General features: G+C 41.7%; 1 protein-coding gene across 1 annotated transcript in view; it reads left to right on the top strand.

Annotated features, from left to right (window-relative positions):
- Positions 1-13207, top strand: part of CDYL (chromodomain Y like) — a 90719-nt gene that overhangs the window by 37437 nt on the left and 40075 nt on the right. Inside the window, exon 2 of the mRNA XM_089682206.1 lies at positions 6054-6717. Within this exon, the coding sequence (XP_089538332.1) occupies positions 6054-6717 (664 nt within the window). The remainder of the gene's footprint in view (positions 1-6053; positions 6718-13207) is intronic.

Below are 13207 nucleotides of genomic sequence, written 5' to 3'. Positions count from 1 at the left end.
AGCGAGGGAGGGGGATGAGAGATCTACAAGATGGAGGGGGCAGCCTGCTTTGGGAGTGAGAAATGGTATAACATAGAAAATTCCTAACAAAATGGAGGGCCGCGTCCGTCTCTGTGTGCACGATTGCTACATTGCCCTTTAACAATAAGGGTCATCTGTGGCATAAGTATGTGGAGCTCTGTGATAGAAAGCATTCCAGTCAGTTTAAATGTCGGTTTGACTTGCTATACCATATGTAAAACATTAAAATAATCCATGTAATTCTGATTACCTGTTATTACTTGCAGAACACAGTAGAGCAAACCAAAATTTTGCAAGCTAAAATTTAATTTCTCTTTTGCAGCAGATCACACCTACTTTTATATTTGTTCCACATTCTCATTGCAGCTTACCTTTTTTGATGTTTGTGGAATATCAAACACTGTAAAATCCATCGTTTTTGTTAATGAGGGGGGTGGGCAGCTGTGTTTGCTATAATTAGCACTCTCTGTACTGTAAGCAGACCCTAATCAGTTGTAAACTAGATTTGAGCATTGTTTGTCCAAACAAGGGGTTAAAGGTTTAGAAGCTAGACTTCTTGCATTGCATGTTAATGAGAGGAGACTCATCTGGCCTTAGGTCAGACTAACTTTGAAACATCTGGAGTTTGCTCAAATTTGACAGCAAAAGTGGAACTACACTTTAAATGCTTGGAATAGTCTTTCAAAATCTCCATTAGGCCTTCATTATTCTATAAGCAAATATATTTTAGATGGAAACTTTGCTACTCTAACACTACTGCTGTTCTCCCCAGGAGTGAGCATACAAAGATCAGTACAAGAGTATGTTATACAGCTTCAAACGGGGTGAAAATTATAGGTTCTTGGCCTAGAATCCTCTGGCATGTCTGGCAAATATTATGGGTGTGCCATAAAAAAGTTAGAGGGAACCTGCCTTGAAATATAAGTCTTGAAGTCTGCATTTCTAAAAAAAAATTTGGTATCAGCAACCCTAAGGGTAGAGGACGTTTCCAAATGTAAATTTTTGTTGAAGTGAGTATATGGATAAAAGAAGTTCTCAGCTGCTTCTGTGTGGTTTAACTGCTTCCCACCCTGCCACTGTGCAAAAACAGCCGAGTGGGATCAGCATCGTTCTGACTGCACGTACCCGTTCGTCCTGTCAGAACCCAGGGCCTCCCCATGGCACGATTCTGTGACGGCTCTCTGATTTGGCCCCCCTGATTATGTGATGGCTGTGTCCAATCACAGCCATCACACAATGTAAACAGAGGCACATGCCTCTGTGTCAGCTCTCCTCCTTAGCTCAGTCGGGGGGGGGGGGGGGGGGGTCGCTGCAGCCTGTCTGCGATCTCAGGGATGTACAATTCCTATAGCCCGATGCAGTTGAGGGTGCCTGGCAAGAGGGTTTTCTTTATATTTAGCCCTGCTGCAGGCAAGCAGAAGGAATTAGAGCAGGAAACGGTCAGCTCTCTTGTAAAAGAAATCTGAGCAGCAAACTAGCCACTGGATTGCTTTTACAAGTGGTGGTGGGGTCATCCCTCCTTCTCCGGGCTGTCCCGTTGCATCAGGACACCCAATCAACCATCTAGCACTTCCACCGGCTGATCAGAAAGGCGGACAAAGACCGGAACTACTCTGTCCGGTTCTGTGATATAGGAAACGGGAAGCGATGAGCATATATCACTTTCAGTTTCCCCGGATGTAAGCGGCACCATTTTTAAAAATGGAAAGCATTTGATCCCACCGATCTTGTGTGATCAAATGCTTTTAAGGGCAGAGGAGGGATCTGAGATCTTATTGACCTCAGATCTCTCAATAAAGAGCACCTGTCTTTGCCTATTGCTGTCACAAGGGATGTTTACATTCCTTGTGAAAGCAATAAAAGAAATTAAAGCAACAGTGTTAAAATAAATAATTAAAAACATTTTTTTAAAAAAGCATCCCTGTCCACACACACAAAGGCGAACGCATGTATCAGTCCTGCACACAAGCAAATAGCAATCATCCCACACATGTGCTGCATCACTGAGAATGTCAGATCATGGGCAGCAATTCCAGCACCAGACCACATCTGTAAATCTAAGCTGGTAACCTGTAAAGGCTTTTAAAGTGTGGCTTTTGGATAGTAAAATTTGCGGTGTTTGTTGCCGCTGCACGGGCAAACGCAATTTTAAAGTGTGACATGTTTGGTGTCTATTTACTCAGTGTAACATCATCTTTTATATTGTACCAAAAATTGGGTTTAGTATTGTGTTTTTTGCATTAAAATTCAAAAAAAGTGTTTTGTTTTTTTTTCCAAAAAAGTGTTTTTTTCCACAAAACAGTTGCGTTGGGAAAACTGCTGCTCAAATACCGTGTTACTTAAAAAATTACAAAACCCACCAATTTATTCTCTAGGGTCTCTGCTTTACAAAAAAATGTATGGGTGTTTTAAGAAATTTTCTAGCAGTTTAAGTCGCTATAAAGCCCCAGACTTTTCTAAAAGCACCTCTGCCTAATAAAAAAAAATCAACTCTTCATATTTTCCATCCTGGCAAAATTTTTTTTATCATTAGGAGAAGTAGGTTGTCATGAGGAACAAGTAGATTGGGACCCTGATTTAGTCCTTGGACACACCCCTGGATAATCTGTGTGTAGCTGATGATTTAATTGTTCAACTACACAAAGATCACACAAACTGCAGCCATCCCTCACCAGTGCACCAAGTACCCTCTGTTCCTGTCCACAGTACACATCAACATTTGTACCAGTGTCCTATCAACATCTTTCACTGTATACAGTGCACAAAAACATCTGTCAGTGTACTAGTGTCCCATCAATGTTTGTCACAGTGTACCAGTGTCCCATCAATGTCTGCAATAGTGTCCCAGTGCAACATCAATATCGTTGGGAGTCCCTAGTACACCGTCAATATCTGTTGGTGTCTGCCAGTGAACAAACAACATCTGTCAGTGTACCAGTGTCCCAAAGCGCTCGTGTGCAAAGGTGAACATACAGTGAGGAACAGAAGTATTTGAACACCCTGCAATTTTTCAAGTTCTGCCGCTTAAAAATCATGGAGGCGTCTGAAATTCACATTGTAGGTGATAGTATGATAAATTGGGGTAGAGAGTTCCAGAGGATGGGGGAAGCTCTGGAGCAGTCCTGGAGACGAGCATGGGAGGAGGAGACAAGGGAGCTAGAGAGTAGGAGGTCTTGTGAGGAGCGGAGAGTACGGTTTGGGTGATATTGGGTGATATTTAGATACAAGATCGGTGATGTAATATGGGGCAGAGTTATAAATGGCTTTATACGTTGTTAATGTTTTGAATTTTATCCGTTGGGCAACAGGAAGCCAGTGGAGGGATTGGCAGAGAGGGGTGGCAGATACAGAATGGTTAGTAAGGTGGATGAGTCTGGCAGCAGCATTCATGATAGACTGAAGAGGGGATAACCTGCGATGAGGTAGGCCAATGAGGAGGGAGTTACAATAGTCAAGGTGAGATATAACAAGGGAGTGATTAAGTTGCTTAGTGGTTTCTGAGGTTAGGAATGGTCGAATCTTGGAGATGTTGCGGAGGTGAAGTCTACAAGATTTGGACAGTGATTGGATTTGGGGCTGAAAGGACAGATGGGAGTCTAGGGTTACACCTAGTACCCTGGCATGAGGGGAGGGACTGATGATTGTGTTATTGGTCTTGATGGAGAAGTCAGGGGAGGGGGCACGGGCTGGAGGGAATACCAAGAGCTCAGTTTTGGAAAGATTGAATTTGAGGAAGTGGAGTGACATCCATGCCGATATGTCACTTAGTAGGTTAGTAATGCGAATGGAGACTGAAGGGGTGAGGTGAGGGGTAGAAAAATAGATTTGTGTGTCATCAGCATAGAGATGGTACTTAAAGCTGTGGGAGTTTATCAAGTGACCAAGGGAGGAGAAGGGGTCCAATGACAGAACCTTGAGGGACCCCTACAGAAAGAGTGAGTGAAGAGGAGGAGGCAGCGTTATAGGTAACACTGAAGGAGCACTGCGATAGGTAGGATGAGAACCAGGAGAGAGAGCAGAGTTTCTGAGGCCAAGAGAGTGGAGTTTTTTGAGGAGGAGGGGATGGTCAACCGTATCAAAAGCCGCAGAGAGGTCAAGTAGTAAAAGTACGGAGTAGTGGCCATTGGTTTTAGCCGTTAGTAGATCATTCGTGAGTTTTAGTAGAGCAGTTTCAGTGGAGTGTAGAGAGCGAAAGCAGACTGTAAAGGATCAAGAAGGTTGTTGTTGGTGAGGTGGGAGCTCAGGCGATTGTAGACTAAGCGTTCTAGGAGTTTAGAGGTAAATGGCAGCAGGGAGATGGGTCTTAAGTTGTTCAGGTTGGTGGGGTCCAGGGAGGGCTTTTTAAGTATGGGAGTGATGTGCGCATGCTTTAGAGGGGAGGGGAAGGCACCAGTAGAGAGGGAATGATTGAAGATGTGAGTGAGGGAGCATAGGATGGAAGAAGATGGTGACCGTAGTAGTTGTGAGGGGACAGGATCCAGGGGGCAGGTAGTGAGACGGGCTTCTGAGAAAACCTTAGTGACTTCTTCGGTAGTGGCAAGGTCAAAAGAGGAAAGTGTTGAGGGAGCTTTAGTATAAGGTATGCTAAGTGGGATGGATGTCTGTGCAGTGGCGATGCCCCTACGAATTGCGTCAATCTTGTTTTTGAACTGATTTGCAATCTCATGACCAGTGAGTGAGGTACTGGGTGGAGGTGAAGAAAGTAGAGAGTTAAAAGTAGAGAACAGACGACGAGGACTGGATGAGAAGGTATTATTAAGAGTGACAAAGTAGGCTTGTTTGGCAGCATGAAGGGAGGAATTGTATGTTAAGAAAGCAGATTTATATCGGGTGAATGCTTGGTGGGATTTGGTTTTACGCCACAATCGCTCCAGCGCACAACTATGTCGTTTAAGATTTCTGGTGTGGTCAGTCTGCCAAGGTTGTAACGGTCGGGGCCTGATGCTTCGTGTTGTTAGAGGAGCAAGGGAGTCTAATGCGGATGAAAGCGAACTGTTATAGACAGCAGTGGCTAGGTCATGGCAGGACAGGGGAGAGATTCTGTCATAGAGGTGGTCAGTTGCAGAGTGGAAAGGAGCAGGGTTCAAATTGTGAAGGTTTCTGTGGGTAATTGTTTGCTGCTTGGAGGGATAGGTGTTTGAAGACGAGGAGACTGTAAAGGTGATGAGATTGTGATCAGAGAGAGGAAAGGGGGTGTTTGTGAGGTTGTAGGGAGTGCAAAGATGGGAGAAAACAAGGTCTAATGTATTCCCATCAGGACTGTATATATTGTGCTAATGTAAAAGATGAGGTTATGTTGAAGAGTTGGAATGCAGCCAGGTTGTTGACATTAACAGGGATGTTAAAAAGTAGGGTAGCCAGGCGGAGAAATCATCAAGAAAGCGAGACACCGGTCCAGGAGGCCAATAGATCACTGCAATCCTCAGAGAAATGGGAGAAAACAGCCGGATGCAGTGAGTCTCGAAAGAAGAGAAGGATAGAGAGGGTGGGATAGGGAGGACTTGAAAGGTGCTGAGTGGGGATAGAAGCAAACCAACCCCACCACCTTTGCGACCACTGGGTCTGGGTGAGTGGGTCCAGATGAGGCCTCCATGGGAAAGTGCTGCGGGGGAAGAAGAATCTGCTGCTTGGAGCCAGGTTTCTGTAATTGCTAGTAGGTTAAGGGAGCAGGAGACAAAAAGGTCATGGACAGAGGTGAGCTTATTACATGCATGCATGACTAATTGTCATTCAAATTGTGAGAGCACTGGAATCTGAAAATTGGCTTGGGCAGAGGGTAATAGTGTCCAAACTTGAGGTGGATAATATGTTTTTGACTACCAACAAGAAGACATATTTTTTAAATCATTGGCTCTCAAAGGGATAAGATTTTACTAATTCTATAACCGTATGGAACTGAAAAAAAAATTTATACGAAGCCCGTAGTTTTTACAGCAACCTCAAAACCATATTAAATGCACTTTTTAATATAAATATGCATTTTTAAACTGTGGTCCTGATTCTTTTTTTTTTTTTTTTTTCTTTTAAACCAGGTTGAAAGAATTGTCGACAAAAGGAAAAATAAGAAGGGTAAAACTGAATATCTAGTGCACTGGAAAGGATATGATAGTGGCGATGACACCTGGGAACCAGAACAACATTTAGTGAACTGCGAACAATATATCCATGAATTTAACAGGAGGCACAATGAAAAAATGAAAGACAGTAGCACAATTACAAAAGCAAACAGGACATCTCCAAACAATGCCAGAAAACAAATCTCCAGATCAACTAATAGCTCTGTTGCAAGAACTTCTCCAAAATCATTAACTATTAGCAAGGACAGTGAATCAAGAAACACCACACTTTCTACTAGTCCAAAATTAAGGAAAAGTCCTTCTCAGGTAATTCCTGTCAGGAAAAATATGGATCTGTCGCGGTCATCTATTAAAATACTTGTACCTAAAAGTCCAATGAAGAATAGGATCTCAGTAGATGGATTTGACAGTGAGTCGGGAGAAAAGCTAAATCACATTGAGCAAGAACAGGATTCTGTTGCACCTGAAGTCACTGCTGAAAAACCAGTTGGTGCTTTACTGGGACCTGGTGCAGAAAGAGCCCGAATGGGAAGCCGACCAAGGCCACCATCACTAGTGCCACAAATTCAACTGCCATTGATGCTTACAGCACCATCTGCTTTAGCAGTAAATGGAAAAGGCAAGATGTATTTTTACTCATGTTTCTTTTATCCTTTATGCTTTTATTTTGTTTTTGACCCGGTGTTTTATATTTTTATATTTAATATTTATTTTTTTAAATGCTATTTATATAAACATCTCTATTTTACAAAATATTGAATACTGGGTGTCCTCATCAGTAGCCTAGCACTAGCATGCATTGTGCACGGCTTTAATAGACTGAAAGCAAAGTCTGTACAGAAGCCGGCCATTGATGGATGGAATCTCAGCTGGTTCAGCAGGGACCAACTAAGATTCGATCCATCTGTGGGCAGACTGGTTGTACTGAAGTCGATCCAATGATCAACTTCAGTACAACCAGCCTGTTGGATTTTTTTGCATGTGATTACCGCTAGGGGCTATAGCTGCTAGCAGTAATCATTGTGTTCTGCTGGCAGGGAAGACTTCTCGCCAGAAGAACACAATAGCACTGCAGGAGGGATTCCCCTATAAAGTGAATTTCTTTCCTGCAACCTGTGGTTACAGGAAAGAAAATTACATCATCTATAGCTTGCTTTACAGAGAATGTATATAGAAAGGAAAGAATGAGTGGCTCGTTTAACTGTGAGTGTGTAAATTGTAATTTAACTCTATAAAACCTTAAGTGGCTCTTAAGGTTTTTTTTCGTTTGTTTTGTTTTTTTTTTATCCTTAAAGTGATATAACAGGTTGAGTTTATTTTTTTTTTTTAAATAACAAAAATGTTATACGCACCTGGTGTGTACAGTGGTTCTGCACGGAGCAACTGCGTTCCTTCTCTTCTCGGGACCCCTGGCAGTGCTCCTGTCTTCCCTCTTCTGCTTGGGGCACACGTACATGCTCGCTCCCAAGCTGCGTCTGTGAGTCCATAAGACACACACAGCATAGCCCCGCCCCAATCCCTCCTCAATGACTACCGCTGCTGTGTCTCAGCCAGTGAAAGGGGAGAGCCGCTGCTCTCGTGCACATCACTGGATCGAGATCGGGTTCAGGTAAGTATTGGGAGGCTGAGGGAAGAGGTTTTCAAAAAAAAAAAACCTTCAGCCTTCACAACCACTTTAATGCATTCTGTGCATTAAGGTAAAAGAATCTTCTGCTGCAGAGAATCCCCCAACCCCCTTATACTTACCTGAGCCTGGTCTCGATCCAGTCATGTGCACAAGAGCAGCGGCTCTCCCGGCTCTGTCCCTCCTCACTGTACAGATTGATAGCAATGGAAGCCATTGGCTCTCGTTCCTGTCAGTCAAGTCCTATGACAAGAGGTGGGGCCAAGCTGCTTTTTATGGTGGCATACTGAGCAGAGGAGGAGCCAAGAGCGCCATCGTGGGACCCCAGAAGAGGAGGATCGGGGCTACTCTGTGCAAAACTATTGCACAGACCAGGTAAGAATAACATATTGTATTAATTTAAAAAAATTGAAGTTTTAACCCCGTCCGGCCTAAAGGTAAAACAAATGTTAATGCCTAAGCACAATTTTGCAACTTTGACATGTGTTTGTCAAATTGTACATATCATCACAGCTACATTTTGCATCCAGGTGGATTATACTTTTTTTTTTTTTTTTTTTTCCAGGAAAAATTTGGCTTTCATTTGGTGGTAAATGGTAATGGATATTTCCTTTTTATTATCAAAGGAAAACTGTCCCAAAATAGTAAAAAACAAAAAAATGTATTTAGCTGTATATTTCTTGCTACTACCATAACCTACCAACAACAACCCATCATAAATTATTCTGCTCCTGACGATCACAGCAATACCACATATGTGCGCATGTTGTTGTATGTGCCCGTAGTACAGCCCAGAAACAACAATGCACATTTTGCTTTTTTTATCCTACCTAAAACACACTGATACTAATTTCCATTAAAAAAAATGTAAATCATGCCCAAATAAATACCTACCCTGACCTTTGACTCTGACCTTGACCTAAACAATAACCCTGGCACTAACCTAGATCAAACCTTGATTCTAGGAATTTTTTTATTATTATTAATTTTTCTTTGTTTTCTTTTTTTCACACACAGTTTTTTTCCCTCTGCAAGGTGAGAGAGATACAATGCATCTCTGTCTTCCATTCAGAGAGAGAGAACACTGGGGTGGACTTCACAGTGACTGATCACTGTGATAGCCAATCAGAAGCTATCACAGCGATCAGGTGACCCAGAACTTGGAGTTCCAGGTCTTGATTATTCGTACAGGACTCGAGGCTCCTGGTGAGACCTCCGGTCTGCACTGGGAGCGCACCGCACGGCGTGTTCTCAGCACAAAGACAAATACGCATATATGTGGCCCCACGGAAAAAAGCCTAGTCCAGTGGGCTGTATATATGTGTATGCTTGGCGTGAATGGGTAAATATAATTTAAAGATTGGCCTGGTAAACATGTAAAAATGGAAAGTAGAGCTAACCTGCTGGCTGCATCTTCATGTGAAATTTTAAAATGCAGTCATTTATATTCACCCCACTAAAAGACATTGTGTTCCCTAAGGTTCTCCATATAAAATTTAATGTATTTAAAACCGTGTACTTTCCTTTTTAAGTGTATTTTGTGCAAATTGTAGATTGCAGTCAAGTGTCACATTTTATGAACAATAGGGCAAAACATATTTGGGTGATTACATTCTTTGGTTTGTTGCTTTTGATTACTGGACCTCGTGTTTATATAATTGAATGGTGTGTGAGCGAGAACATTTTATGACTACTTTTTTAACATTCTTTTGCTAGTAATATGGAGTCATATCAGAGCTTACTGAGTTTCAAAGAGGGCAAATTGTTGGTGTCTACTTAGCTGGTACCTCTGTGACTGAAGTTGCCAATTTATTTGCTGTGTCTCGAGCTACAGTATCAAAGGTTGTGATGGCATATGCAGTTTCCGGGAAAACGCCTAATAAACATGTCGGCTAACCGAAAGCGACAAAAGGCCATTGCGCTTTACTGTGTCCTGGAATAAGAAAACAACTGCTTCAAAAGTGACTGCAGAGCTCAATCTCCGTCTTCATGGAACTGAGATTGAACTCTGCAGTCAATTTTGAGTAGTTAAATAAAACTTTGTCCCTTATCTTCACATTGCCACCTGCTTTAAATAATAGAAGTCCTAGATATAAATCCATATCAAAGAAACAACTATAAAGGTGAGAAATATTTTTAAGGGAATTATTTTTAGGTATGCTGTGTGAATGGGAACATGACAAACATAATTTTTTTTTTTAATTTTTCACTGTGAAGGTGGAAATACACTTCAACTATGGGGCTCTGTTATTTTACACTTTTGTTGATGTACCTATCACAATTTGTGTCATGCCAGATTTGATTGTCATGGCTTAAAATTAAAATTTTATACAAAGTAAAGCCAAGTTATAGGCCGGTATTATTCTTTAAAGCTTCCACACTTACAGTAAATTAAAATCAATACTAAGATGCTTCCAAATCTGTGAGCTTTTGATCAAAATAATAAAATGACAAAAGCTGTAAAAATAAAAAAATATTCAAGCTGCCATTTAGAATTTGTTTCTCTCTTGGTGATGCTGGTTTTAGGACTTCTATGAGAAGCTGAATCACTGTCCTGTATTCTTTCTCCTTCATGACTCATGGTTACCTGTGTCCACTACTGTTGATGAGGAGTCAGAGCTCAGAACAATGGAGTATAACTTTTCTGGCTAAGCACTGATATTTTCGCAGTTTGGGGATGTATGAAGTCACTTATGGTTTTCAAGGTTTGCCCAAGCACCAGACTATGAAGAAGGCCGTAGTATTCTGTTATGGGGCTCTGCGAAATAATGGAGCATTCCACTCTAGGGCTGGGTAGAATTGGGAACTGCAGTATAAACAGGAAATAAACATCCATAAAGGATGGGTCTTAACATCAGTTCCATTAACAATCCTTGACTTTTGTCTATGTCAAGGAAACATTACAACGTTAAAAAAGTAGGCTAACCACCTCCTGGAAATGACAGTTTCCTGAAAGCTGTCGCATGGACTTTGTGTTGGCAGTGAAAATAGACACCAGTGGATCACTGCAAAAATCATTATATTAAAAAAGAAAACTAGGATTGTTGGGAGGATGTTGACCCACATAGTTATCTCATGACAGGTTTTTTTTTTGTTTTTTTTTGTTTGTTGAAATGATAGTAATTTTTTTCTGTGTATGAGCTGAAGTCAAAAAGTCACCTGAACTATGTGAAAAAGGTGATATTTTAGGAACTGAATGATTAGAGATTGTCCCCATCTATGGTAGTTAATAAAATATGCTTTTCTACAATTTTTCCTTGCACTAGCTTTGTATTTTAGTTTTATAGAGTTGTCTACCTTAACTGTTACTGTTTCACGTGTGTGTTAAGTAACATTGAAGCCATTTTTAGATGCTTATAGGAGGATTTGCATGCTTTTTCTATTCTTTTTAAAAATTTCTCCTCTGTTCTCGCTCCGGTATGTGTTCCCCTGCCGCATTAACCAACTTCGAATATGTGGGCTCCTACCAGGACCTGTGGTGTCTCGCTGGAATATCCAGTTTCTGCCCACGCCCGTTTTAGAGCTACAACCTTAAGTGTAGTCATTCCCAGCACTGTATACACAGGTAGAGCAAAAGGGACAAAGAGACAAGGCCATTTTGACTCAAAAGCTGCTGTTCATCATCTCTGAGGAGAAGGAGAGGCATAGTGTCCCTGTCACTCTAAAAATTCTTCCTGCGCCAAGTGAAAAACACTACTACAGGATCTATCCTGCTGCTGTGCAATGTGATGAACACAAAATGTGATAAATATAAATAAACAGCGCAAACATAGACCTCTATATCAAATCAATATATAAAGTGCAAACATATATAGAAAATTATATTAGTAGTGAAAGTCCATCATGATAATAGACAACAAAAGTTCAGAAAATTCGTGCAAAAAGATCAAAAATTCTTCTAATGAAAAGAAAAACTTCCACCTTCCACCCGTGCAAACCAACATCAAATGCACTCACCAGATATAGGTGAATGAAACGCCTTTTAGGAATTTTTATGGGATCCTAAACCCTCTTTCGTGTCCACTCTATAGGAATCCTCACCTTCAGTATAGGCTCCACCATACAACCGGGGAGAGAAAATCTCAGATAGTGTGATATTGCAAACTACCGTTTTTAAATAAAATCAAGGATTAAGGCCACTCACATTTAAATCACTTTAAAAAGGCATATTTATTAGGACAAGCTTCTTCCAGATGGACAATGAATGTCAGACAACCTCCTCAGGAATCTCACATCACAGCTCCAGGATACAGCAGAGGCTCCACAGAGACCAAACATGCACAGATCCCAAAAGATGGCCGCTGGAACGCACCGCTCAGCGTGCGCTCCACTCACCGGAAGTGACGTCAGACGTACGGGGTAAAGACCGGAAATGCGTCAACGTGTTTCGCCCCTCCCATCGGGCGTTCTCAAGACAAGGTCACACAGCTGCATTTTTTTATAAATTGTGACTGCTGGTGTAGGGAGACGATCCGTGGACCGCTGTCAAAGGGAGGGGTGCATCGGGGCTGAGAGCTGAAGAGGCAGGAATTTGTTACATGTTCCACCCTAAAAACAGGTGGAACATGATATGTTCCAGGAGGTGAACTTCTTTAATACATGGGGCAGCACAGTGGCTAAATGGTACGCCTGGCAGTACTAGGGTCGTTGGTTCGAAGCCCAACCACAGCACCACCTGCCTGGAGTTTGCATGTTCTCCCTGTGCCTGCGTGGGTTCCCTCTGGGTACTCCAGTTTCCTCCCACACTCCAAAAGACATGCTGGTAGTTTAATTGGATCCTGCCTAAATTGGCCCTAGTATATGTATGTATGAATGTAAGTTAGGGACCTTAGAATGTACGCCCCTTGAGGGGTAGGGACTGATGTGAATGTATAATATATATGTAAAGCGCTGTGTAAATTTACGGCGCTATATAAGTACCTGTAATAAATACATAATTACACACTGCAGCCCACATTGAAATGACTCTTCTTGTGTTCAGAGAATACCTGTTGTTTAACCACTTATGATAAATGACCCAGGCCAAGCCGATAAGTGCTTGCCCCCCAATTCACGTCTGTCTGATTCCCTATTTATATCTTCCTTTTTATCTGTGGTTCCTCTGGCTTCTCATTAAATAATGCTTCAGCTGTCAAAGTGATCCTGCCAGGTTAAGTTAACCACCTCAAAACCAGCACACAAAATATTAGATCACCTTGGGGTATCTACTTTTCAAAAATTTGAACTGTGTTTCTAACTCCAAACCCTACCATACCCCCCTCACATGTAGTATTTTACATATTTTGAGCAATCAGTAAAATCACTTATGGATCCATGCACAGGGTCTTAAAAAAACCTTTTTGCCTGTAGAAGCAGCTTAATGTTATCCTATGTGCCCATGCATATTAGGAGGTTTAGAGGCATATTTTAAGCTTGATGTTTAGAGGCAGAAAAAACCCTTCTGGTTTGCATGTTTGAGAACAGTTTTCTGACAGAAAAAAACGCT

This window comes from Staurois parvus, unplaced genomic scaffold, assembly GCF_062004578.1.
Source record: "Staurois parvus isolate SC_StPar_1 unplaced genomic scaffold, SC_StPar_1.0 ptg000287l, whole genome shotgun sequence".
Lineage (NCBI taxonomy): Eukaryota > Metazoa > Chordata > Amphibia > Anura > Ranidae > Staurois > Staurois parvus.
This window is presented reverse-complemented; position numbering and strand designations above follow the sequence as displayed.